This window comes from Musca domestica, unplaced genomic scaffold (genome assembly GCF_030504385.1).
Source record: "Musca domestica strain aabys unplaced genomic scaffold, Musca_domestica.polishedcontigs.V.1.1 33, whole genome shotgun sequence".
NCBI classification, from domain to species: domain Eukaryota; kingdom Metazoa; phylum Arthropoda; class Insecta; order Diptera; family Muscidae; genus Musca; species Musca domestica.
Genome location: NW_026712312.1, coordinates 1956984 through 1982436, shown reverse-complemented (window position 1 = coordinate 1982436; position 25453 = coordinate 1956984). Strand labels below are relative to the sequence as shown.

Below are 25453 nucleotides of genomic sequence, written 5' to 3'. Positions count from 1 at the left end.
TTCATTGCTAGCGTTATTGTTCAATGAATGAAAATCGTTCCAGGAATGTTTTTTTTTTTTGGTTCTATAAATAGTGAGAAACCAGTGATCCTTTGGGTAAGAAAAATTCTGTAATTATTGATAACTTCACATTATCATTAGCTTATTCCCAATTCACACAGAAAATACAGTGAAAGGACCTTATTTAAAAAAATAAAGAACCTGTAAGAATGTAACCAAACTACACGAAAACCGATGTTTCCTTTATATCTAAAAATAGTTGAAAGATTTTGACAGGTTCTGGAACAGAACATTTGAATATTTTTGGTGATATCGAATTCAAGTCAACTTTTTAGATGGACGGGGGTTATCCGTTGCAGCAAATGTGCTGTTATTTAAATTCTATGCTCATGGTGCTTATGGTTTTAAATGATTAAATAAAACAAATTTTGTACGTATAGTTCTATTTGCAACTTTATCTAATAACAATAACAATCTTCTACGAATTTTCCGATTCTTTAAACCTGAAAATAAATGAAACAAATATAAGACACAGAGTACATATAAAATAAGACAAAACGTTTCTTTGCATACTTGCACTTGAGACATGTGAAAAACACTGTCTGTCCTTCATCTGCGGAACGTAGCTGAAGAGTGGCATATGACATTTTGTCGTGACCACATTTGGAACATTTCCTCTCGACAACTGGGCCATCTGCTGCCGAACTTTCCTCCTCTTTTGTTTTGACAATCTTGTCAGGATCATAGTTGTTAAAGTGTATCGTATACTCCACTACCTGATCGCCAAACACTGAAAAACGTCGATTTGTTAATGTCAATTTAAATAATTGAATTCTGTTTACTTACCATCTGGTTTATATGTCTGTTTACAGTTGTAACATGTTACATCCTTACTACTGTCTAATGGTGGGAATATGGATCCACAAGATGGACAAAATCCTGGTGTAGATGTAAACAATTCCATTATGTTGATGTTGTATTTGTTTTGAAAATATTTTTAAAAAATATTTGCAATTCGCAAGGCTACCACGAAATTTACTAACACATAACCTATTTTCGGGTGAATAACATAATGGACTTCACGATGTTGAGAAGGTGAACGGGGGATGATGAACATTTGTTGTTGGTGCTAATCATCGTAAAATGATAACCCATATCTTAAACATCTGTTGCTGTGTTGTCGGCCGTTTTGTTTTGATTCCTTTTGTGTTGTCCGCCTTTCCCTTTTGATTCCATCTTTATTTCGATTTTCTCTCTGTGCTGTCTTTCTTTTCAGTGTTGCCATATTGTAGTGTCCTTTGTTCGTTACTTCTTTTTCTTTTCTCGGTGGCGTCGGTTGGTAATTCATTCAATTGATTTTAATTTATTAATTTATTAATTAATTATTTAATTTCGTATAAAAATTTATGTTTCTAAATTTAAAGAAAATTTATACGAATGAGGAAATGGAGTACTGTGAAAAGCGAAAAAGGGTGATTCATGTTTTTCTCACAACAATACACACTGACAATATTGAACACGTGCGTGTGTTGTTGCCAGACCGTTAATAACGTAAGATTATGTGGGGAAAAGCTGACATTATTAGAATATTAACTTATAAAGAAAATTTCCTTTAATAAAAATTAAATTATTAAATTATTTTCATTAGGCGATTATCTCAATATTATTATACTACTAAGCATAATATAGTTGCATTCAAAATGCTTGAAGATTAAAGTTAAAGGACTGCTTTATGTATGTCGGAAGAAAATGAATGTGAAAAACACCAAATTTCATTTTTTTTAAATAATTAAATATTAAGAGTTTGAAAACTCACAAAAAATGGTGTTTTCCTCTTCATTCATTTTCTTCCGTACAAAATTACCAATGATTATTGGTTCCGTGAAAAGTCTTACAGTGAAAAATTGTGAAAGTCCATTTACTTTTAATTTAAACAAGGTCATAATCATAATATATAACATTGACGGGCCTTTAACTCAGACCTCTACTTATAATTCTGAACGTTGTACATGTATTTTTGAATTAAAAATACATTTTTTTATTTTTGCCAGTAGTTGTTTTGCTCATATACAAAACCCATTACTGCCAGGTTCAAAATCGAATATATTTTTTCATCTATGACAAGTGGTAAATTACAAAATATGAACATAAACCCTATTTTGATTTGACTTTATCATCCTTTTTGTCTTCTTCACTACCATCTGTTTCGTTTTCTTCCTCCGATTCCTCATCCGAGTCATCGTCTTCGTAATCATCATCATCGTCGTCATCTTCCTCGTCATCATCATCGTCATAATCTCCGGCACCATAACTAGATGTACCGGCTCCGGCGCCTGAATAACCACCATAATAGCCGCCATAACCACCACCACCATACTCATCATCACTATCCACAGCACCGCCTTGTTGTTGACGACCATATTTATGGGATCGCGTTGACATACTCAAATCCTTGGTAACCGATGTCTCATAATTGCACTTTGGACATGGTATGGCCTTGTTCTTCTCGTACTTAAAGCCCTTGCGTCGGACATGATCCTCACAGTAGCATGTCTTGCAACGCAGGCAAGAGTATTGACCCAGTCGATTGCACGATTGACACTTAAAGTTCTCACTTTCCAAAACCTGACAGGAGGCTTGATGTTCAAATTGGTCATCTTCGCAGAGAAAACCATTGCAATAGGAGCATTTAAAGATGCGACCACCATGATCCCATACACCTCTCTCGCACTCCAAGCAAACGGCATTTTGCAGCGGACAACTGCAGGCGTGTGTCTGCAGACATTTTCGACCATGACACACCCAAGCTTCACAAAAATCACATATGGCTCCGACCATACCCATTCCGGTGGTGTACACACCGGCATGTTTGATTACACAGTCACCGGTCTTCAGCATGCACTTGACTTTGCCACATTGAGCACAAATCGGTAGACGTTGCATACTTTGACAAAAGTAACAAAATGCTCGAGACTTTTGCTTGCGTTCGCATTTGTCACATTCCATGGGAGCATTGCAGGGGAAATCAGCTAAGGGCACTTCGCGGCTACGAATCTCTTTGAGTCGTAGTTTTTGCTTTTCGGCCTTTTTCCTCTGACCAGTCTTTTTCTTGGGCATATTGGATGAATGCTTTTCCTGTCCGTTCCGGTAATATCGTGGATATGATTACGACTCGTAATCAGTGATGTGTAGTTCACAAACGACCTAATCCAATTGAACGATTCACTGAAAGGAGCGGTTGAACTGGGTCGTATACAAACCAGTGATGAGCAGAATGGAGAAAGATACGTTTTTTTGTTTCTTTTTGTCAACATTTTGAAATATAATATCAATGTTCATATCAGTTGAAGAGCAAGGCGAACTTTAAATTTTAATTGTCAATTGAATAGAAGAGCGCAGATAGGGAATTCTTGTTGGTGAACTAGGGTTAGCCAAAATGTAAATAAAATGAAATAGGGGTATATAGGTCGACATTAACAAGTAGAAAAATATTTCAAGTCACACTTCGTTAGATGGATTTTAATGAAAAACATCGCAAAATTTTTGATGACAAACTTATTTCTTATAATTATGCACTTAATTCCCTAAGAATATTTTATATTTAAGGAGTTATGGTCATTTTAAAATATTCAATAATTCACGTTTAAAAAAGTGATCACAAAACGTAGCTAAAAACACCGAAAACGCAATATTTAAGGAATTATGTCAATTTTAAATATAGCAAACATGGTAGAAGAATATAGGTAGACGCGTCGACACAGCTGCTGGGACAATGAACTGTCAAACCAATTTTGGAATTGAAAATATTGAATGAAAAATTATTTAAATTTGTAAAAATTGTTGAAAAAACGCGAATTTTAATAGCCTCCGAATGACGTAGTATAAGAAAACATATAAAAATCTACTTATATTTGAAAAAAACATTAAAATTTTTTTGACATATCAATGCTCCCAAGCGTTGATGCATCTACCTGTATTCTTCTGCCATGATAGCAAAACTCACGATTAAAAAAGTGATAACAAAACACATTACTAAAAATGCTAAAAACTTAATATTAAAGGAGTTATGACCATTTCAAAATATTCAATAATTCACTCTTAAAAAGACTGATCACAAAAGTAGCCAAAATGCTGAAAACTCAATATTTAAGGAGCTGACACTTTGATACACTACAATATAGGTATCAAAGCACCATTTCATTTTAATTTTAATCTTGAAATGTTTCATAGTCCTGCAAAATTTTATTTAAAACAATATTCGGAAATTTAGATTACTCTATGTGCTTTCCTCTATATCACATATTTGGCTTTATTAGTCAACCATGTATTTTCCCATGTATTTTTTGATTTCGTTACTGTTGGTATTTTTTCACACAAAATTGTTGTCCATTTTACCAGCTAAATATTATCCGATCATTATCCCAAATGCTAGGCTAGTGTTCGCCTAAGCTCTAACTTCATAAAAAATTCCATGTCTGTTGGTAGTTAGTTGAGAACTATAGGGCGACTGAAAAATGTACACAATTTTTAGGTTTTTGGTCCATTTTAAAGCGTAAATATTTTTCGAACATCTTCCAAAACTCACATTTGATCAGGGACTTTATTTTTATTCGGTTATTTTACATATATTACATACATATAAAAATGTATTCTATCTATATTTTGCCTCAATTAGATTTATTAGATTTCAAGACATTGATAACGGTTGCATGTTCTGCCAATAAATCCAGTAAAACTTCAATTTTCACATCAGACATGTTGTTCTCCTCTTCCAGTGACTTAATACGGCGATTTAGCCGCACAACTTCATCGACATCTCCCTTTCGAGCAGAATGAATCCATATGCCATCGGCAAAGCGTAGCTCCTTGTTACCCAAATTCAAGGATACATGTTTATAATCGTCCAAATCTTCGTTGACCATGGGAAAACCGGTATTGCAACGGCCGGTGCGTGGTGGAATAATTTTTGATTCAAACTTTTTATTAAACAATGGCATTTTTTAATGTTTATGTTTTTATTCTTTCTCCTTGAATGTGAGTTGTAAATAAATGAAAAATAAATTAGCCAAATAAATGGAAATTTGAAACCATGACAACCATTCACGCACTGAGCGAATGACCGTCACCACTGACAACATGAAATGGTCAATTTTCCATTTTGAACTTTATAAAATGAAAGGGGGTTGTTGTGACCACAATTAATGTGTTCCATGTCAGAGGAAAATGGTGGATTTTTTAAATTTTAATTCCATATTAAAATATGTTGTGTAGGAATTTTATTTGGCACTTAAAATGGATTCACAGCATCCTTTGGGCTTCAGCAGTCATCCTAGGTTTGATTAATACAAATTTGAAGTTAAAGAAACCCTATTAAACTCTATTTTGGATAGTATTCTAGAAGAAATCACAAATGGCTGTGAAAAATTAATCACTCAAACTCAAAGTGATTTGGAAATTTTTCGGGTATATTGTCAATATTGAATTTGGTTTTCAACACATCGCTCCAAAAAAATAAAAATATAACATTTTTCTAATGCAGCAGGAGCAACATGAATTCCTAAAGCAAATACACAAGATCCAAGATGAAAATAACGAGCTAAATTCCAAACTGGATGTGTTGAAAAATGCAACGCAGGTTGGCGAGACGCGAGACGATGCTACAAGGGAGAAATTAACAAGTGATGCTGTCAAAAATGTTATGAGACAAATTGAATATTTACAAACTGTAGGTTTTGTTTTACGAACAGATTCAGTAAGAAAATCGAATTTATATTGTTTTTTTTTTTTTCTACAGGAAAATAAGGATTTGAAATTGTTGAATGCAAATTCTCAGAAGACTATTGACAATCTGGAAAAAGAAATTCAGAATTATCGAAATCAATTATTTAATCCGGCATCAGCGTGTGAGGTGAGTACAGAAGCGCACAAATTACATCCTTGTTGTACACCAATGAGGAAGACTTGGAAATATTGACTCTCAAATAGTTTTAAAATGGCTAAAACTTTTATTAATCATGAGCATCTTTCAAACACAATTTGATGTAAACTCAAGCAATTACAAACTAACATATGTATATGGTAGAACGAGGGTCAATCGACCTTGTATTATTTTGAAAATATACAGGTGAAATGCATACTTTGCGGACACTTCATCATTTATATTTGCAGATAAAACAGAAATATGCCACAGCCCTAAAACTCTTGGAAGGCACGGTTGTAAGTCAAAAAAGAGAGATCAAGGAGCAAAAAGAAATGATCGAAAATCTTTTTGGACAGAAAAAGCATATGACTCTTCATATTGAAAAACTGGAAAAATCTCTTGAAGGTAATAAAATGGAACTTGCAAAACAGTTGGACCTGATATTCTTTTAATTTATATTTATAGAAAAAGAAACCCAACTTTCAAAATATCAAGAACAGACCGAAAATGTTCGTAAGCTGGAGAAACAGTTAAAAGAATATTCGGAGCAAAACAAAGATTTGGAGAAATCGTTGAAAAATGCTAAACTTTCTATTGAGGAAAGATTCCGACGTGAACAAATGGCCTTGCAGAAAGTACAAGAAGCATTGGCCATAGCCGAAGGTGCCGTGGCCGATAAGGAAGAGGCTTTGAAGCGGGAGAAAATTGTTAAAGAAGAATGCGATAATATTGCTTCTACAATAGGTCACATTATGGATGAGGCAGCGCGTAAGGTGGAAAAAGATATGGAGGCAATTCGAAAGAAATATCTGGAAAAGGAACGAGTATTATTAGAAGAAAAAAGTAAGGTAAGACTAAAAAGGAAAAACGCGCTAAGGTCGGCAACTTTTAATATCCTCCACTATGAGGAAAAGAAACATTTAAAACTCAAAGATCGGCAGTAAATATTGGGACCGCTTTCAATTTTGTCATTGAAATCTATTGGTAAAGTTTAAAACAAAAAAAATAAAGTCGATGGTATGGTTTCCTGCTAAGCCTCTATCGTGGGTTTCAAATTCCAAATTAAAAAAATCTCTTAAAAATGTGGGTATAATCAACAAAATACATAGTATTAAAAATGCCTCAGAATGCAGAATCCATTACAAATTCCAAATACCGAATTTTAAACAATTCCCCTAAAAAATGTGGTTAAAGACATTAAAATACCGAATATTGGAAAGTACCGAAACATGGGGGTTTAAAATAGAACGTGAACATATATAGACAATGTTCTGTCACAGGGGTGGAAGCCGTTACAAACGCTAATTACCGAATTTTGAACAATTCTTTAGAAAATTGGATCGACATTTTCAAAAAACCGATTATCAGGATGTATCGTTATATGGGGGACTTATATAGACAAAGTTTTGCCACAAAAGGTAGAACCCATTATGAAATCTATGAATCGTATTTTAAACAATCCTGTGTAAATATGTGGCTTAAATTCCTAAAATACCGAATATGGAAAAAACGTGGAAGGACATGGCCCATTTACTTACTTAACCTGCTAAAAATTCAATTTAAAATCGTATAATGTAACATTTAACACCCTCTTTCAGATGCGCGAAGAAATGCTCAATCAAAACAAACTTTATCAAATACTCAATACCAGATGTAATCGATTTGAACAAAATTACAAAGATGCCCTTAAGGATAATGACAGGTTGACCAAACAATTGGAGCTGGTGGCAAAAACAATTGTACGTATTATTACATTTGACATGCGAGCCAGACATGGAATGTTTCATGAGGAAAACTCTGTGTTGGGAAGAGAGAAGTCAAATAGATTTCCTTTTTTCCATGAGGGTCATACATAAACCCTTTCTTTTATGAAATTTTCAATGTATATCCCCGGCATTAGTGTTAAATTCTTAAATCCACCTTTAAAATAAGGTGAATTCAAGAATTTAACACTTTATTTTTAATATCATATTCTTCAAATCCTTTTCGATGCCCATTCAAATCCACATTTTTCGAAATGCCTCCCTAGAGTGAAATGGAACAAAAATTATTACAACAGGAAACTAATAACACAAAAAACAACAACATGGACAGAAAGTAAGTAATATTTTTAATTATATTAGATTAAAAATCTTGCCAACATATTTTTCCATTCATTCAGAAATTTAAGCGATGAGGCAGAACAGGAAATCAAATACTATATGGAAACTAATAAACAATTACAAGAGAGGTAAGAAATGACTTGCAATTAATATAATTGGAAAATAATATTTTATTGCTTGATTAGATCTAATTATATCTTAAAACAAGAGAATAGGTAGAACGTAATGAAATATTTTCTTATTTTCTAGATATCGCATGACCATACAAGATTTAACCAAATTGTTTGAGGAGCAAATTTATTCGCTGCAAACCGAAGTGGCAAAACTGAGAGCAGAAAACAAGATTTTAAAGTCTCATAGGCAGTGCAGCAAAACTTGAAACCCCGAAACGAGAAAGAAAGAAATATCAACGGTTGTGTGTACATATATTTTCTAGCTATAATTGTTAAATATTCTATACACTGTTTATTTTTTATTTTATTTTGTATGTTAATAAATACGACTTTGGAAAAGAAAACCATAACAAATAGAGATTTAGTTAGGAATATATTATTACTGCTATGCGCTCAATTGGGTCGTTCTACCGGGAAATAAACTAGGAAACCAATAGCTGGGTTCTGTGTCTTGTTCATCTATCCAACATAAGCCTTCCCCAATGACTTTGTCCAGGGATTGACGTGCCCTATAATCTGGCCATCTGTAAACACAAATTACATACAAATTATAGTTTTTTTTTATTAAATAATCTTTTGTTGTATATACTTACCCCAATTGTTCCATAAGCATGTTATGGGTTACACAGCCTTGTTCGGTATCAGAAGCCAATGTTAGAATCGTTGTTTCTTCCATACTCAATTCGCCGGGAATAGATTGGACAATGTATTTGCCCTTGCCCAATTTGTGAACAACAAATCTGAAAATTATAATTGTTAGTAGGGTTTGATAAAATGTTTGCATATTATTAATAGCTTGTTTTAGGTAACATTAGTGTTCAAGATATTAATAAGGATAGTTCCATAAATGGCCCTGTAATAACTCCAAACGGTCAGAATGAATTTTGTGCTTTATGGCCCGTCATATAGTCCAATGGTTGTTATGATGTCTTTTTATTGATTGCTATTTTCGATTTTCCAAATTCTCTGGAGACCACTTGGAGCTGTGCAAAACTTACCCATTACCAAATATGCTCAATTTCTTTGTTGCCATTAGAATGTCCTCATTTGTTATCTCCTGATGAACAGCGCTTTGTCCTCTAGCTGCAATCAGGCGACGTCGTAATTCATTTAATTCCATTAATCCACCTATTCATAAACAAAAGAAAATACATAAAACAAAAAAACGACAAACAAGCATTTTCAACACCCACCTGTTTTATGATTTGATGCCAAACATACCTCCACTACTTGAACACCCAGCTCATAATAGAAATCACCCATACCGAGAACGCTCCAAAATCCTTTGCCCGATGCCAACGGGTCGACTCCAATGGCTGCACACATTTCCTGAAACTGTTTTCGAAATTGGGCATTTTTCTTAATATCCTGTTTATGGCTAATCGAAAACTCTTCCAATTTTTCACGAAACACTTCCATTTGTTTTGTCATCTGTTCCAGTTGGCTTTCCTGTAAGTCGGTGCCCTTGTCTTTTAGTTTTTCGGCAGCAATTTGTTGCTGTTGTATGGCTCCAATGCCGACACGGCGTCTCATTTTGAGATGTATAAATTATTTGTTATGCGTCAATGGTTTTTGGACCGCAATTTCTGGATGGATTATCCCTTCACTCCTTTAGCCTAAGTGGTCCAGAAAAAAAGTTTAAAATTCAAAGCCTTTGCATGACATTTGACGGCGACGCTCTCATATTCTTTGGCGATAGGACGCACAATAAAGAAAAAGGCGCTCCATTAACTATACATTCCATAACTAGACACGCTCCATTAACTCAGAATAACAAATAAATATTAAAATTTCAAATGAATTACAAATTGATTACCCGTATTACAAAATAAACTGTTACTGGCTTCAACATATATATTTCAAATTTCAAAAAGTGTCCAACATGTCCAATTGATTATTAAAATGAATCGTAATTTATAAAAAAATAACCGAGTTTTTGAATACGATCTTTCACAAAATCCACTATCATATACCAAGTTTTAGGATTAGACTTTAATATGTTAACATTACAAAAACTTGCCGGCTGAACCTCCTTGATGAGGGCTTATTTATGATATATGCAACAGTAGGGCAATTTCATTCTATACTTAAAATATCTTGTGGATCCCGTAAAATTAGTCTTAACCTTGCAACCTCAAAAAGCTCATTTCTAGAAAAACTTTAAAGTTCCTTCTCTGGTAGAGCAAAGGTTTAAATTTCACCAGTGGGATATTACATCTCTAACACCGGCTACGTGAAACCATTTTTTCTAAATTTTTAAAGGGTGGACACTTGGCTCTGGTTTGAATCTTTCATATATCAAATATGCCCAACACCGACTTCGCGAATGGTCGGCAGGACATTGTTTCATATTTTCCATTCTGGGGTCCAACAGGGGCCTTAAAACTAGATTTATAACATTAAGCTTCATCAGCACTCTCACCTGTCCGAGTGTGTGATATATATCTGGCCAGAACCTCTAGTTCAATTCAAATAAAAACAAAACAATATTTCGTACATATCCGTTTTTTATTTTCACATAGACTTATATATAGTAGGTGTGTGTGTTTGGGAGTTTGTTTCTCATTATTATTGGTATCATAAATCATAATATTTTGAATGCATGTATTACAGCAGGATGCCAGAAAAACACAAGTTTTTTTATTTCTTGGAGATGGAATAAAATTTGCAGAAATGTCAAATATTTTATTTTTTTCTTTTGTTTGTTTGTTTTGGTTTTTCATTACATTACATCATATTAATTATAAGAATAGCACACATATGCTTTAATGTATATATGTATAGTATATTTTTGGTAGGGCGGGGAGAGTGAGTGATTGTTGGATGGAAAATTAAACATGATTTTTAAGAATTACATAAAAAAGATGTTTTAAAATGTATGCGGCATTAAAGTTTATAATCGTCGCCTGTCTGTTAGTAACAACCATAAGGCAAAAGCAAAAAAAAAAACACTACCAGAGAAGTAGCTACAACATTTTCAGCCTTCTTCAAATGGTCATTACTATTTTCAGGCGACATCAACTTGCTACTGCTAACATTTTCCTCCCTACAGCTAGTTTGTTTTATCTTGTTACTGTTGAATTTCTTTTCTTTGCCTTTTTGTTTTGTTACCACAATTTTAAAGTTAAAAAAATACATAAAGAATAAGGGCTTTTTAAGAGATAAAAAAATAATAATAAAAGAGAAAGGAGAAAAGGAAAGACGAATAATATAATGACGCCTATTTATGTGCGTCAATATGTGAATTCTAATAAGTTTCTACAATCTAATCATCCATACTCTCGTTTGTTCTGTCTGGGGAGGCGTTGCCATTTTTCGGTGATGCTGAGCGTGATCGTGATCTGGAACGAGAACGGGATCGGGATCTAGATTTGTTGTCACGGGATGCAGAGCGATCGCTGGAAAAATAAGATTATGAAAAAAATAGAAAAGAAAAATGTATCAAAATTAGCAAAAGAAACTTCAAGAAAATAAATTAATGTGAAAAATTAACTACAACAATTGATCAAACAAAAAGCTAGGGCAAGGCATTTCGAAATTGGAAGTGCAGCAGCAACCAGTTGAAATATGAATTTCAAATTTTCTTACAGAACGACTTAGCTTTTGGTTGGCAGCTACTTCAAAATTTAAAATGTCTTAGTATTTATTTTATACAAAAAGCATTAGGAAGAGAGAAATACAAATGAAAAGAAATTGAAAATATTCCGCAGCACCATCACAAGCAAAATTGTGTTGTTCTTTTTTTTTTGTAAATATGATGGCCCTTCTTGACTTAAAGTTATATGAAATCTTTAACTAAAGTAATAAGGAGGTGTACGGTCGGAAGAATATTTAAATTATAAAGAAAAATAACGTTGCAAACATCATGAAATATGACCAGAACATAGCCGCTAAAATCAAATTACATTGTGATGGCGCTAACGAAAGACGACATAGACTTATTTGAATTTCGATTCGTCTCTTACTTGCAGTAGTAGGAAGGAACATTTTTAAGAACTGCTTCAGTTTTGGATGATATATTCATAGTTTTTTTTTTTTTTCCAAAAATGATCAAAAAATAAAGAATTTTTATGCAAAATAAATTCAAAATACATAAGAGGAAGAAGAATATAATAATTACGGGGGGAGGTGGGGGAAAGAGAATTTCAAATAAACAACATATTAAAAGGGGGGAAGAAGAAGAACGGGGAATTGGTAGTTTGTTGTATTGAAACAATGTAAACAAGAACGTACTCAACAAAAATCATTGAGACACATACACACAGAGTTAGAGACGAGACCGACCGACATCGCATGGAAATGACAACATCCGCCGTTGTATAAATTTTGTGCATCATGACAAAATAAGAGAATTGTATTTATTATTTTTCAATCAATCAATCAATCAGTATCAGTTGTTGTTGTTTGGGAAAAACACCAATCAAGTGTATGTGTGGTAGTGGTAGCGAAACAGAAAATAAAACAAAAACAGAAAATATTGATTTAATAAAACATGAACAAGTAATTTAATATGGGCTAACACAAACATCAACTTACCGTGAACGAGAGTCTCTGCGCGACTTGGAACGGGAGCGTGAACGCGATTCACGTTTTGAAACGGAACGGGAACGAGAGCGAGAATCATCACGTTTCACTGAACGTGAACGGGAGCGGGAACGAGGTGATTTAGATTTGGATTTGGAAAGTTCACGAGATTTGCTGTAAAATATTAAAAGTGTATTAACACCGTTTCCAACGCCATAGAGAAATATGACAACACTTACTTTGAACGAGAGCGTGAACGTGATTTAACTGGCGACTTGGACTTGGAACGAGCGCCACGGGACTTGGATCGGCTTCGCGACTTTGATCGAGAACGCGAGGAACGACGAGAGCGGGAGCGCGAACGTCTGCGAGAACGTGATCGAGAGCGTGAACTGGATGAGCCCGATTGGCCACGTCCACCACGCCCGCGACCGCTACGACGATCTTCAACCAGACGTATGCGGCGACCGTTCAAATCAGTATCGTCCAATTTCTCGATCGCAGTCTTCATGTCGGACAACGAAGCGAACTCTACCACACTGCAAAAGAAATAAAAAACGTATATAAATTCCACAATAAACTATGATTTGAAAGTATAAAACTTACCCTTCATTACGTCTCTGCTTGTGGGCATCGGCATATGTGACCTCTCCTGCTTGACGCATATAGTCTTTCAGGTCCTTTAATATTTTCGAATAAAGGCATAGAAAAGAAAATAAAAAAAGCAAGAAACAAAAAATATACATTAGAACATTATGTTTCACAGCAATTCCAGAGCAACACTTTATGAATTGAATAGAACTTCTCCAGCATTTTACATAGCTAAGACCTCAAAATCGACACCGGATTATAGCCTGCCTATACAAGTCATCCCTGTCGCTAGAGTACGCCGGTTGAACCGAATTTAGTGCAGGGGGAGAGAGAGAGAAAATGAAACATCAACTACGAAGACCAATAGGTGAGGTGGTGGCAGGACATTTCCCTCCGCCGTGTTGCCCAAAGTCCTGTTGTCCGAAATGGAAGTCTGCTAAAAGTGCCTGCGATGCCTTTCCAAAAGCAGCCATGGAACTATGTAAAAGCTGTGAGAGTCTATTCAATCGCTTGTGTTTCAACTCTTATCATGTAATTATCAAAATATTAATACTATAAGGTAAAAAACCAAAAAATCAACTTTTTTCTTGACTTGTTGAAAGAAGTTCTTACTTAGTACATTTCTGTTTTTTTACTTGTAACGTTTTTGTGTTCGGACCAAATCAACAACCAGAGATTACACGTCGTCGTCGACCAACTGACCAAGTTTACACACACACACGGGGGCACGTGCTGAACACAATGTCTAGTGTTTCGAGTAGTGGGTAGTAGGTAGTAGAATGTTGTAAGTTATACGAAATTTCTCAAAATGCTGTAAATCTGGTCAAGTTGTAGAGAGACGTTCACACATTGCACCTCAGTAACAACGCACATAATAATCATTTTAGTATGGGGGATTTTGTGGGGGCACACACACATCATCATCACCATCCTCATTGATCGTCTTAAGAAAGGGGGATTTTTTCATGGCAATCGAACGTGGCTCATCGTGCGCATATTGTTTTCCACTATACTACTAAACGAAAATACACGTACAAAATAAGGAGGAAAATAGCTGCTCTTCGTTTAAACCACCACAACATGAGATTAGGTATGCAAGCCAGAGAGGATTCACCACAGCTGCCACAATTTAGATCAAGTTATCAAAATATCCCCTAGGTATATTATTGAATTGTATGTGACATCTGGGCTGTCTCATAGAGAGGACGGGCGGGAAGCGACGCAGTAAGACCATAACCAATATTCTGCAAAAATACTGGGGGGCACCACCAAGCACATCCCCCTCATTCCATGTATGGAAATGCTTGATTTCTGTCTGACTCTAGGGATGTATGCGTAGTATTGGACCAAAACCATTTTAGCAACAAAGCATAAGTTCGCCATCCATTTACTGAAAAAGAGAAAAATTGTAAGCATGCCTTTTTGCAACAAAAAGACATGTTTAATTTTGCGTGTTTTGTACATAGGAAACGGGCGCCGCATCAAATCCGGTATGCCTGAAAGGTCCGCTGGTACACAAATAATGTAGCAATTATTTGGCAAGGCTCGAAAACCTGGTATGTCGTCTTCGATCATCATCAACTGTTGTGGTAACGATCGATATTTTGGCAATCGTCTTTCACATTGGTAGGTACCCATTTTTGATATTCAATTAGTCTCGTTTGCTTGGCCTTTGGATATTGAATTCGTTTGTGGGCATAGTCGCTCATCAACCAGAAAGTAAGAAAGGTAGAAGCTTCCAGTAAAAATCAATCGCCCAAAAAAACAAGTAAGAAATGCGCCTTAGGAGCCTTCTCGTCAATTCTATTTGATATCTATGGTGCTTTCTTCGGACATCATAAGATCCCATTGGGTCTCCAAGGTGGTCATCATTCAAATAACCGCGTTCGATTTATGGAACCCTGTGTAGGTGATTTGCCTCAAATCCAAATGTAATTTTTAAAGTGTCTCATTGGTTTTTAAATTCCCATTGGGACGGACATCAGCACACGTCTCATAATGGCGCTTCAATTTAAGATCTTAAATGGCCAACGAATACATGATATAGACACAAAGATAAAGTTCTAAAATTAAATGTTTATATGGCAAAAATATTAATGTTTTAATCGTGTATTCATTTGTTATTTAAAATACCTAAAAAATTCTGTAGCTCATCATTCATTTTAGATCTCAAAGGACTTAGGCAAAAATTCCTACATTATGACAATCATTGCATTTCACTGAAGCAGAGGAGGAATCAAAGGAGAAACTTTGTCATTTTCTCCGTTCCTTCCTTCCATGCTTCCATGACATACAATGTCATACAATAATGATGGAATTTCTGCGATAATATGGAAAGTGCGCACTGGACACAATAAGAAACAGTGTAATGCATTCTTGGGATGGATCTCAACCATTGCACGGTCGTCTTCATCCAGATTGTGGAGGTAGTATATAGTGGTATTATATTGCCTTGTAATGTAGCCTAGCATGTTCGTTGGAATGTACGACGACGAGCAACATCTTCGGGACCAATGTATCCACATTCAGATAGAAATCATCGCTGATCAGTCCTTAGGTTTATTTCGTGGCAGCAAAGTTGTTCATTGTAAGCCTGACTTAAAACTTGCGTCTCATTGACCGGACCTGGCTAGCCCAACGAGATTGTTGTGTGTGAGTTGGGGTACTATTATTATTGTTTCCCTGTCTATTGCCAGTCACCACCATGGCCTCTGGATTTACACAACCAACACAACAAATACATCATAGAGGAAAGATTATTAAAAGAGCGAACATGTTCAACCAGTCACTAAGATAATGTCATCATCTCTTCAAGTGCAACATCTTCTTCATCCTCTCCGGTTTGGCTTATTTGGCCATTGGCACAACATTTTCGATTTAGTCCAACTCTCATTCTTGGTGACCACCTTAGGATGCGAGCTGTTGTATTTTTGAGGTTTGATGATGTACCCATGATTTGTGGCGCATTTTGTAAAAATTTTGGTCGTTTACATTTTACGAAATAGAAATAATAATGAAGGGGTAAAATGATAACAGTAAGTCAGTTTCTTTCGATTCTATGCTATATATGTACATATATATTTTGTAGGTATTTAAAAAAAAATTATATACTAAGTTGTAAAAAAAAACTATTGGGGCAAGTTAAACGGGCATGTTATTATTGTTGTATTATGCAAAAAAGGAGGTGGGAGTAAATTTGAAAAGAAAAAAGATGGATTTGGAGGTGGGATATGTAAAGCATGCATTGGATAACTTGATATTGAATGCAGACAAAATAGAATGTCTTCGGAAATGTATAAAACGAACTCGTGGTAGCAAAAATTATAAGTTCGTTACATTTTTTGCGAGTTTTAGTCTTTACATGTATCGTTTGCTTAATTAAAAAATATATATTTCTTAGTTGGGGAGTATCTATTTTTATCTACAGTAAAACAAAAGAAAAAAACATTCGAATACATACCTGCCAGCTGACACGGCTAGACAAATTCTCAACAATAAGTCGATATTCAGTGCGTAATGGTGGTCCATAACGTGAATTGGATCTGTTGTTATTTTTGTTTCTGTAAAAGAATGAATGAAATGATATATTTAATATATTTGGTTTGATTGTAGAATAGGAGATAACAATGAAGTAGATTCTCGATAAAATGTAATTACAAGGTATTAAGAAGTTTAGAATTATCAAGGTTTTTACTTGAAAGTGGAATAGGAACAAAAAAATTGTATTTAGTAAGGTCAAATATCCCTTTTTTTACTCAAAAAATTATGCATACATTAGTTTCTTTTTGCTTTTTTTTACCTCTAAGCTAAATGTTTTTATCTTAAGGTTATGTTTACATGTATACAGCAAAACACGTTTTTCATTGTTTTGCACATACATGTTTCTCGCTAATTTACTGTAAGCGGGAAATATAAATAAATATGTCAACTAGTTTCTCTAAGTTGCTTGGCAGTAGGATTTTGCGAATTTTCAACTCAGTGAGTCAATTTGGCATAACTCTTGGAAAATAAAAGTCGAACATTGTTTCGGCCTTAAGTATATCGCTTTTCATGCCAAACACCACAATAATGAACCAATGAAATGAGTGACAGCAAAACCTACCCCTAACAACCCGTAAAAAATTAATTGAAAGGGATATATTATACTTACTTGTCGTTGTAGCGACCACCACCACGACGGCCACTGTCATAGCGATCGTATCGGTCTCGATGGCCTCCACCACCTCGAGCTGTTCCACGGGCTGGCTCAACAACAACTCTGAAAGCAAATAATATTAAATTTTTATTAACCAAAACATATTAAAAAGACAAAAGATAATATTACCTTTCCCCCAGTAATTCTTTCCCGTTTAGTTCGTAAACTGCATCGTCGGCATCGCGATAATCTTCAAATTCCTACAAAACAAAACAAACACATGTATTACAAAATACACATTTCATTGCTGCGTCTTTACCACCAACTTACCACAAAACCATAGCCATTTTTAATTAAAATGTCCCTTGTTCTGCCATAACCCTTGAAAAAACGCTCCAAATCGCGTTCTCTGACACCATAGGGCAACCCTCCGACATAAACGCGTGATCCCACCATTTTTCAGAAAGTAGTATTATTTCTTTGCGTATATACTTCCAAATCCTGCTGCAATCAATAAAAGAGGTTTTTTATATAATTTTTCTTTATTCTAATGCAAGAATATAAGCTATTCGTTATCGCAAAAGTCCACATAAAAAATACAGTTCTGCGCAAAACACATTTTTTTTTACCGAAATTGCAATATGGCGTCACCGGGTACAGAATAATTTGTATATCAATCCTTTTCGACTGAATTTAATCAAGTTATTTATTTTGTTTCACACAAATGCTTACCTTCGGTTCGCTAAATAAATTTAGCTTAACAATAAAAATGTGTTTTTCCAAAACAATTTCTACAATTTCTATAAAACCTTCACTTCTTTATTCCAGCACCACAACGATTAATTCACGACGCCACCGAACGGAAATGAACGAATACACTATGCCTTCACGAGTAGGAGAACAAAGCCAAACGCAGTCGTCATCGACGTTGACAATTGCAGCATCGACATCGATGTTTTAGGAATGGTTTCAAACGGCGTGAGGGTAAAGTCTTGACAGGAGTTACAAGAAATATAAATGATGTGCTAAAAAATGTACAGTTACATTAAAAAGGTTGTTTTACAAAAATAATAAATAAAATTAATAAAAAAATTAAGTCTAATTTTTAAGCTATGGCAATTAAAAGAAAATGCAAGTAAATTTTTGGCGCAGTTTACGGCGTTGTTTTTTTTTTCTTGGCGTAGTTTACGACTTTGTTTGCCGACCCATGACGCCGATGAACTTGTAACTGATGGCGGAACTGGAATGGTATGAGTTCTAAACACGTTTGGTAGTTGAGTAAATTTTGAGAAAAGGCGGGAATAATGCAGGAATTTTTTTCTATAGACATTATTTTCTGCAAAGAAGTGTTATGAATCTCCGAAGCCCTATGGAGATGTCTGAAAGAATAAATTTAAAAAAAGTCAAATATCACATGGCTTTCCTAGTTTACATTCATCATAAGTAATGTTCGGTATATTCCCACATAGTTTTCCTCCCAAAATCCGTATGGATTGTTCAGGCATCAATGAATTGTTTTGTTTCATTTCAAATAGTTCCCTAATATGTGGTTGGCAACACTAATATAATTTAATTATCGTTGTTTAAGCATTTTAAAGTCCAGAGCCACATAAGCCAATGGCAATAATACGTTCACATGGAAGTCACTTACTTATAGCATACAACTGCTACATGGTAGGTGATAAAATTTTCTTTTTCCCAAATAACACCTGTCGTTTTCGGAGTCATTTAGTAACCCAAATGCATTTGACAATGTGATGGTGTCAAATAGTTTTGAATAAAAAATATGAATATATGATTGTATCTCATTTATTTGATATTTTTTCACCTTTTTTAATTGAGTTACAAAGGCGAAAGATGAAAAGGCCAATATTTCAATTCCATGGGAAAACTAGTTAGTATTCCTATTGCGCCCTTTTCATTGATCATGATTTAGTCTGTTTGTTTTTTTTTTTTTTGTTTTCAGAACAATAATACAAACTCAAAAATGAAAGAAGTCGAACACTCAAAAAATTTTTTAACTAGCTGCTAGATATACCTAACTTATTCATTGGCCCACTGTTCCTGCCACTGATTTATGTATAAACAATGAATTTATGAATATTCATTACCATAGTAAATTATTATCAAAGGTGTTATTTGGAAAAAAGAAAACTCCATCACCTATCTTGTCTTGTCTTAAATGACTTCCATGTAAACGTACTTTTGCCGTTGCCTTTGAAATGCTTAAACAACGATAATGAATTTAAATTCGTGTTGCCAATCAAATAATTAGGAACTATTTGAAATGAAACAAAGCAATTCATTGATGCCTGAAAAATCAATGCGGATTTTGGGAGGAAACCTATTGGAGAATATACCGAACATTACTTATGATGAATGTAAACTAAGAAAGCTCTGTGGTATTTAACTATTCTTTAAATTTCTTTTGAAGACAATAGATTTATTCTTTCAGACATCTTCACAGGGCTTCTTTGCAGAAAGTAGTGCCTGCTATAGCAAAAAATTCCTGCATTATTCCCGCTTTTCTCAAAGTTTCCTAAACTACCAAACTTGTTTAGAATTCATACCATTCCAGATCCGCCATCAGTTACAAGTTCATCGGCGTCTTGGGTCGGCAAACACAGCCGTAAACTGCGCCAAAATATACTTGCATTTTCTTTTAATTGCCATAGCTTCAAAATTAGACTTAATTTTTTTTCAAGTTTATTTATTATTTTTGTAAAACAAACTTTAAATTTGTAAAGTAAATTTTTTAGTACATCATTTATATTTCTTGTAACTCCTCCAAAGATTTTCCACTGACGCCGTTTGAAACCATTCCTAAAACATCGATGTCAATGTTGCAATTGTCAACGTCGATGACGACTGCGTTTGGCTCTGTTCTCCTACTCGTGAAAGCATAGTGCATTTGTTCATTCGTTCGGTGGACGCCACCCGGTAAACTTGTGCTTCGTATTCGTGTGAAACTTCGGTCAGGTTCTGCCTTGCAATAAAATTAGGGAATTCTTCTAATTTCCACCAAAAGTAAAAAACAACGCGCTTCTTTGTTACTCTTCTAAGTGATTTTAAACTCTTTAACAAATAAAATGTCTGACAAACAAGAAAATGGAAGCTACAACGATGACGAGGTAAGAATTAATTTTATGGTTTTAAAAAGTACATCTGATTTTATCTAGAAAGCCTCTTACCTCTTTTTTTAATTGCCTACTCGGTATTTTATTAGAAAAATGTAACATATTGCAAAAATGTGTGTATGTATACCATGCGTCTTTGACTGAAAATCAAAATGGCTACCGCCTTTAAATGTGGCTGTACTTTCTAAAATTTAGGTTGATTTTCCCACATTTAATGTAAAGAATGCTACTCACAGCTATCTGCCCATGTATGCATACACATACAGTTCTTCCCGCACACAAAGTTCTTCAAGTTATTAACCCCGTTTTTTGGTTAATTTAATTTCGATGTGCTGCGTCATTTTTTGCAGTTTAATGTAGATGTGTGTGCGTTTAAATTTTTTCCTGCCCATACTTAATTTTCTTCATTTCTTCTCCATTTGCAGCCCATCTCCGAGCCCGAGCAACTGCGTAAATTGTTCATTGGCGGCCTTGACTACCGTACCACAGACGAAGGTTTGAAAGCCCATTTCGAAAAATGGGGCAACATTGTCGATGTTGTTGTAATGAAAGATCCCAAAACCAAGCGTTCTCGTGGTTTTGGTTTCATCACCTACTCGCATTCGTACATGATTGATAATGCCCAAAATGCCCGGCCCCACAAAATCGATGGCCGTACCGTTGAACCCAAACGTGCCGTACCACGCCAAGACATTGACAATCCCAATGCCGGTGCCACTGTCAAGAAATTGTTTGTTGGTGGCCTGCGTGAAGATCACGACGAAGAATGCTTGCGTGAATATTTCAAGAGCTACGGCAACATTTTGGGCATCAACATTGTTTCGGACAAGGAGACCGGCAAGAAACGCGGTTTCGCTTTTGTCGAATTTGACGACTATGATCCAGTGGACAAGATCATTTTGCAAAAGTCCCACACCATTAAGAACAAAAACCTTGATGTGAAGAAAGCCATAGCCAAACAAGATATGGACCGTCAAGGCGGCGGCGGTGGTGGCGGCAACCAGGGTGGTGGTCGTGGCGGTCCCCAAGGCGGCCGTGGTGGACGTAGCAATGATCGTGGTGGCAACCAAGGTGGCTGGGGAGGTAATCGCCAAAATGGTGGCAACTGGGGTGGCAATAACTTTGGTAACAGTGGTAACTTTGGCGGTGGTCAAGGTGGCGGCCCCGGAGGCTGGAATAGCCAGCCCGCTCCTTGGAATAACCAAGGAGGAGGTAATAACTGGAATGGCAACGATGCTGGATTTGGTGGACCACAAGCCAATGGTGGTGGCAGTGGCGGCTGGGGTAATAATGGCGGCGGCGGCAACTTTGGAAATGATTACCAACAAAGTTATGGAGGTGGTCCACAACGTAATAACTTTGGAAACAACAGACCGGCGCCATATGGCTTCAACAAGGGTAATATTTAATTTTTTCCCCTAAAAGATTCACAGCGAATCTAATTTCTGCCCTCTGTTTCAATATTTATATTTAGGTGGTAACCAAGGTGGCAATCAGGCTGGTGGTGGTGGTTTTGGTGGCAACAACTACAACAGTGGTGGTGGCCCCGGCGGTAATATGGGTGGCGGCGGTGGAAATAGAAGATACTAAGTTAAGGTAAGTTTTATGGGGGATGGTAATAGGGGATGAGGGTGAAAATCATCGTTGTTGTTTAAATGTGATGTCCAGAAGGCTTATAACAAAGAAATTGAAATGTTTTAAAAGGCAGCCTTTGATGCATGCCTCGGATATAAATAATTAAATTGTTGATAACAAAGAAAATGTATTTTTAGCTCATTCCAAATACGTTTTAAATACATTTTCTTGTTTGGATCAAATATGCTTTGCGCGGAATTGGTAGCGGTTCACTCAGATTCTTTCGAATCGGATTTTATAGAGGAAGGTTGGCCATTGATTTCAAATGAGCAACTTTTTGAGCTTCAAATTAACCCGGCTCTTAGACTTATCATTTCCTTGAACATCACATTTAATTTAAATCGTTTATGTAAACAAAAAAAAACTTTGATCTTTTATACATTATCAGCGCTCTGTTGTACCAGACAAATATTGCAGGTCTGTCTGTCTCCATAACGCTGAAAACCTTTTTAATTTTTGTTTCGTTTTGAAGCTATACTGATGTATAAATATTTTTTCTCTGTAAATAGGTATAATATAGCAAAAACAAAAACTATCAAGCAAAAACAGAAAGAGGCAGGCAGGCAGGAAATACAAGGCAAGGATAAACAAACAAGAACAAGAGGATGAAGGAAGAATTTAAGAAACACTAGGCTCTCAAACATACATGCAAGGCAGACAAACTGACAGGCAGGCAGACAGGCATATATCTAAATTATAGCAGATACTAAGTAAGCCCAAGTTGTTGTAATCATCATCTCCAATGAGATGTGTTACTATAATATATACAAAACTGTGTATGTGGTCAGCCTGTGTAGTATTGAGATTGTTGCAGTTGAGAAAAGAAAGAAAGAAAGAAAACGAAAGCCCTCGTATACTATCTATATATTAACATCTTCCCTTACACGGAGATTGTGATCTCCGGACGTCGCATCTTGTTCCTTTTATTACCCAGCTTTCTGTAGGCTAGCAAGCATTGTCTCTTTACACACATAATAAGAATTATTTATAACAGAAAATAATTGACACTCCTCCTCCTATATATATGCATTAAAACTTGTGTGACAACTAAGATTTAAAGAATTTACTGTTGTGCCCCCAAAAAATGAAAACACCACCACAAGTACATTTATATATAATTCGTAGTTTAGTTGTAGTAATATGTATTATTTTATATTTCAACTTCACAACAACAACAAATATAACTAGCATTCATTTTACAAAAGATAAAGCTAAGAGGTTTCTCTATATTTGAGAAATCCTAGGAAGAATAATGTTTTAACACTTCAAACCACCAATTGTGATATGTTTCTGGATATAAAAATGGCAAAGATACAAGATTAAGATGTGGAAATTAAGTAACATTTCATGCAGCATTAAGCAGTAAGACAGTATATATCGGTCTTGAACAAACATCTGCATTTTAATCTCAAACACATTTTTTATACCCAAAAACTTATCGCAAATTTTTCATCTAGTTCCAATTACCTATTTTTTTTAATTCTACATAAATTGGTATTTGAATAGTCTACTGTCTTTAAGGATTTTTTCATGTGAAAATATAAAAGAAAATCTATACCAAAACTATTTTTAGATTTAAGAATTTTCAATATACTTAACGGAGAAAAAAGGAATGATAAGTGGATGAAGAGTAGAAGACAGCAGCCAACCCCTTTTTGTGTAAAATTTAACAACTTCATAGACTAGTTCTTTTTGACGTATATTTTGGTTGTCCTTAAAGTAAACAACAATGCAGGTCAGCAGCAGCAGTGAAACTTAATTTGAGACTGTCATTTTTTTAGTTTTATTAAAAAAAATCTAAGCAAACAATAACTAGTTGATGATGGACTGATGTGTGATGGTCACATTTTTTTGTGTATTTCGGAAAATGTCAAGAAAGGCTTCTTTCCGTAACTACAAGAGGTAAAGGAGTTTCTTTTATAGCATTTAAGTAAGATCTTTAGCAAATAAGGAGAGAAAACTCAAAATAAAAATTAAAAAAAAAAAACAACAATTCAAGACAAAAATAAAACAAACAACAAAATGTAGGACTTATTTGTTCGATGTGCGTTTTAGTGCATGTATATTTCTAAAAGTAAATAATGTGTAGTTGTGAGTAAACAAGATGAAAATTTTGTATTTCCAAACAAATATTTGGATATATTTTAAAATCTAGAATGTCAGCGTTTACTGAATGCATCAAAAATAGTACGAATTGCAGCTAATATTGAAACAATTGAAGAAAGAAAATGGCTATTGGTGGCAAAATTTAAGATGTGAGATGAAATTCTTAGATGACACCATAGATATACCAAGATGAAGGCAATAATGTCGTCCATAGAAGGTTCTGCATAACAAAAAAAGAAGGAAAGGAGAAAGGACTTAAAAATCTCCCTTCATTTATTAGATTTTAAGAGCAAAATGTTCACTAACCATATTTTTGTAATATCTTTGTTTTGTTGCAAGACCAACGGGCCAACGTTTGCACCATCGACAAATTTGGGAGATGCACGTTGGGGCGGCAGTAATTAAATATTTTTTTTATTTTGTGATGATTTCATCTCATCTATGGCGGCGAACTCTGGAGTGTGGCGTTCTTGGTCGGTCCGTGTTATTCACTCGACAAACACCCAACCTGCCACGGTAAGTTGTGTTATTGTACAATGAGAATAATTTGAAATGTAAACACCTTAAAACAACATCAATAAAAATTTAAATAAAAAAATATATATTGTCTTGTGTTTTTATTTTTTAACCTATTCAATAAGAAGAATCCCAAATGCCGAATTAAAGTCGAATCTTTTGGAAAATATGGCAGAAGCCATACAAAAAGTGAGACCACATTGACAAATGTTTACAACGATTTGTTTCCCTATACGAACTAAGTGCAAGTCCGATTGTTGTCCTATTGTCCTATGCAATCAACGTTTAGCCTCAAGTTATGAAAAATGTCAAATTTCAAGCACTTCAAATAGAAACTTGGAAAAGGCTGCAAAACATCTAAAAAAACTAATGTGATATGCGGCTATACCATAAAGTCGGAGAACGATTTTTGTATAATCAAAAATATGTCCACTCAGAGATGGACGTCATATAGATGTATAAATAACCTTTTCAAACATTGGAAAGTGCTGCATTTAAAACAGCGCAAGTTGTATTTGTTAACCCTCGCCAATAAAGAGTTTATTGCGGAGATAAACTACCGGTATGTACATTTTCAGAATGGGATAAATGTTGTGCGAGAAGATTAAAAAAAT

At 35.0% G+C, this 25453-nt stretch overlaps 7 protein-coding genes across 11 annotated transcripts; 2 read left to right on the top strand and 5 right to left on the bottom strand.

Moving 5' to 3' along the window:
- Positions 1-426: 426 nt before the first annotated feature.
- On the bottom strand, positions 427-1022 carry LOC101896359 (DNA-directed RNA polymerase I subunit RPA12). The gene is made up of 3 exons (XM_005186925.4): positions 847-1022; positions 574-790; positions 427-503 (listed from the first exon to the last, which is right to left on the bottom strand). The coding sequence occupies exons 1-3, from the start codon at positions 962-964 to the stop codon at positions 479-481; spliced, it is 360 nt and encodes a 119-aa protein (XP_005186982.1). The 5' UTR covers positions 965-1022; the 3' UTR covers positions 427-478.
- A 926-nt stretch (positions 1023-1948) lies between these two features.
- Positions 1949-3219, bottom strand: LOC101896183 (zinc finger protein 330 homolog). Its single transcript, XM_005186924.4, has one exon. It carries the CDS (start codon positions 3115-3117, stop codon positions 2155-2157), a length of 963 nt encoding a protein of 320 aa, XP_005186981.1. The 5' UTR covers positions 3118-3219; the 3' UTR covers positions 1949-2154.
- Positions 3220-4581: 1362 nt separating this feature from the next.
- On the bottom strand, positions 4582-5095 carry LOC101897925 (protein chibby homolog 1). Its single transcript, XM_005186934.3, has one exon. The coding sequence runs from the start codon at positions 4995-4997 to the stop codon at positions 4668-4670; it is 330 nt and encodes a 109-aa protein (XP_005186991.1). The 5' UTR covers positions 4998-5095; the 3' UTR covers positions 4582-4667.
- An 83-nt stretch (positions 5096-5178) lies between these two features.
- Positions 5179-8553, top strand: LOC101898093 (cingulin-like protein 1). Its single transcript, XM_005186935.4, has 10 exons — positions 5179-5333; positions 5391-5463; positions 5540-5725; positions 5795-5908; positions 6169-6325; positions 6386-6768; positions 7519-7659; positions 7950-8017; positions 8082-8150; positions 8272-8553. Exons 1-10 carry the CDS (start codon positions 5293-5295, stop codon positions 8399-8401), a joined length of 1362 nt encoding a protein of 453 aa, XP_005186992.2. The 5' UTR covers positions 5179-5292; the 3' UTR covers positions 8402-8553.
- On the bottom strand, positions 8431-9853 carry LOC101896538 (vacuolar-sorting protein SNF8). Its single transcript, XM_005186926.4, has 4 exons — positions 9389-9853; positions 9194-9323; positions 8789-8935; positions 8431-8719 (listed from the first exon to the last, which is right to left on the bottom strand). Exons 1-4 carry the CDS (start codon positions 9726-9728, stop codon positions 8581-8583), a joined length of 756 nt encoding a protein of 251 aa, XP_005186983.1. The 5' UTR covers positions 9729-9853; the 3' UTR covers positions 8431-8580.
- A 1006-nt stretch (positions 9854-10859) lies between these two features.
- Positions 10860-18335, bottom strand: LOC101896719 (serine-arginine protein 55). Of its 5 annotated transcripts, XM_020038019.2 has the most exons (10): positions 18178-18335; positions 17776-17949; positions 17635-17705; positions 17461-17568; positions 16771-16870; positions 13326-13399; positions 12959-13258; positions 12732-12893; positions 12161-12191; positions 11357-11593 (listed from the first exon to the last, which is right to left on the bottom strand). In XM_020038019.2, exons 2-9 carry the CDS (start codon positions 17899-17901, stop codon positions 12185-12187), a joined length of 948 nt encoding a protein of 315 aa, XP_019893578.1. In that variant the 5' UTR covers positions 17902-17949; positions 18178-18335; the 3' UTR covers positions 11357-11593; positions 12161-12184. The 5 variants fall into 5 exon arrangements, with proteins under 5 accessions (XP_011293954.1, XP_011293952.1, XP_011293953.1 ...); XM_011295652.3 differs by lacking the exon at positions 12161-12191 and having other exon boundaries at positions 10860-11560; XM_011295650.3 differs by lacking the exon at positions 12161-12191 and having other exon boundaries at positions 10860-11593; positions 18178-18334.
- Positions 18336-20346: 2011 nt separating this feature from the next.
- LOC101896895 (heterogeneous nuclear ribonucleoprotein 87F) lies at positions 20347-24244 on the top strand. The gene is made up of 4 exons (XM_005186928.4): positions 20347-20576; positions 21008-21980; positions 22057-22178; positions 22727-24244. The coding sequence occupies exons 1-3, from the start codon at positions 20535-20537 to the stop codon at positions 22170-22172; spliced, it is 1131 nt and encodes a 376-aa protein (XP_005186985.2). The 5' UTR covers positions 20347-20534; the 3' UTR covers positions 22173-22178; positions 22727-24244.
- The last annotated feature ends 1209 nt before the right edge of the window (positions 24245-25453 follow it).

What these genes read in the sequence shown, in the direction of transcription:
- LOC101896359 (XM_005186925.4), bottom strand. Translation starts at nt 964, where the DNA reads ATGGAATTGTTTACATCTACACCAGGATTTTGTCCATCTTGTGGATCC. An exon ending in ACAGACATATAAACCAGATG is followed by an intron (nt 791 to 846) that starts GTAAGTAAACAG and finishes GACGTTTTTCAG; the next exon opens with TGTTTGGCGATCAGGTAGTG. An exon ending in TTCACATGTCTCAAGTGCAA is followed by an intron (nt 504 to 573) that starts GTATGCAAAGAA and finishes ATTTATTTTCAG; the next exon opens with GTTTAAAGAATCGGAAAATT.
- LOC101896183 (XM_005186924.4), bottom strand. Translation starts at nt 3,117, where the DNA reads ATGCCCAAGAAAAAGACTGGTCAGAGGAAAAAGGCCGAAAAGCAAAAA.
- LOC101897925 (XM_005186934.3), bottom strand. Translation starts at nt 4,997, where the DNA reads ATGCCATTGTTTAATAAAAAGTTTGAATCAAAAATTATTCCACCACGC.
- LOC101898093 (XM_005186935.4), top strand. Translation starts at nt 5,293, where the DNA reads ATGGATTCACAGCATCCTTTGGGCTTCAGCAGTCATCCTAG. An exon ending in ATCCGGCATCAGCGTGTGAG is followed by an intron (nt 5,909 to 6,168) that starts GTGAGTACAGAA and finishes TTATATTTGCAG; the next exon opens with ATAAAACAGAAATATGCCAC. An exon ending in AACAACAACATGGACAGAAA is followed by an intron (nt 8,018 to 8,081) that starts GTAAGTAATATT and finishes CCATTCATTCAG; the next exon opens with AAATTTAAGCGATGAGGCAG.
- LOC101896538 (XM_005186926.4), bottom strand. Translation starts at nt 9,728, where the DNA reads ATGAGACGCCGTGTCGGCATTGGAGCCATACAACAGCAACAAATTGCT. An exon ending in GGCATCAAATCATAAAACAG is followed by an intron (nt 9,324 to 9,388) that starts GTGGGTGTTGAA and finishes GTTTATGAATAG; the next exon opens with GTGGATTAATGGAATTAAAT. An exon ending in TTGAGCATATTTGGTAATGG is followed by an intron (nt 8,936 to 9,193) that starts GTAAGTTTTGCA and finishes TATAATTTTCAG; the next exon opens with ATTTGTTGTTCACAAATTGG.
- LOC101896719 (XM_011295650.3), bottom strand. Translation starts at nt 17,901, where the DNA reads ATGGTGGGATCACGCGTTTATGTCGGAGGGTTGCCCTATGGTGTCAGA. An exon ending in CTAGCCGTGTCAGCTGGCAG is followed by an intron (nt 13,400 to 16,770) that starts GTATGTATTCGA and finishes AAAATATTAAAG; the next exon opens with GACCTGAAAGACTATATGCG. An exon ending in AAGCAGAGACGTAATGAAGG is followed by an intron (nt 13,259 to 13,325) that starts GTAAGTTTTATA and finishes TTTCTTTTGCAG; the next exon opens with TGTGGTAGAGTTCGCTTCGT.
- LOC101896895 (XM_005186928.4), top strand. Translation starts at nt 20,535, where the DNA reads ATGTCTGACAAACAAGAAAATGGAAGCTACAACGATGACGAG. An exon ending in GAAGCTACAACGATGACGAG is followed by an intron (nt 20,577 to 21,007) that starts GTAAGAATTAAT and finishes CTCCATTTGCAG; the next exon opens with CCCATCTCCGAGCCCGAGCA. An exon ending in GCCATATGGCTTCAACAAGG is followed by an intron (nt 21,981 to 22,056) that starts GTAATATTTAAT and finishes ATTTATATTTAG; the next exon opens with GTGGTAACCAAGGTGGCAAT.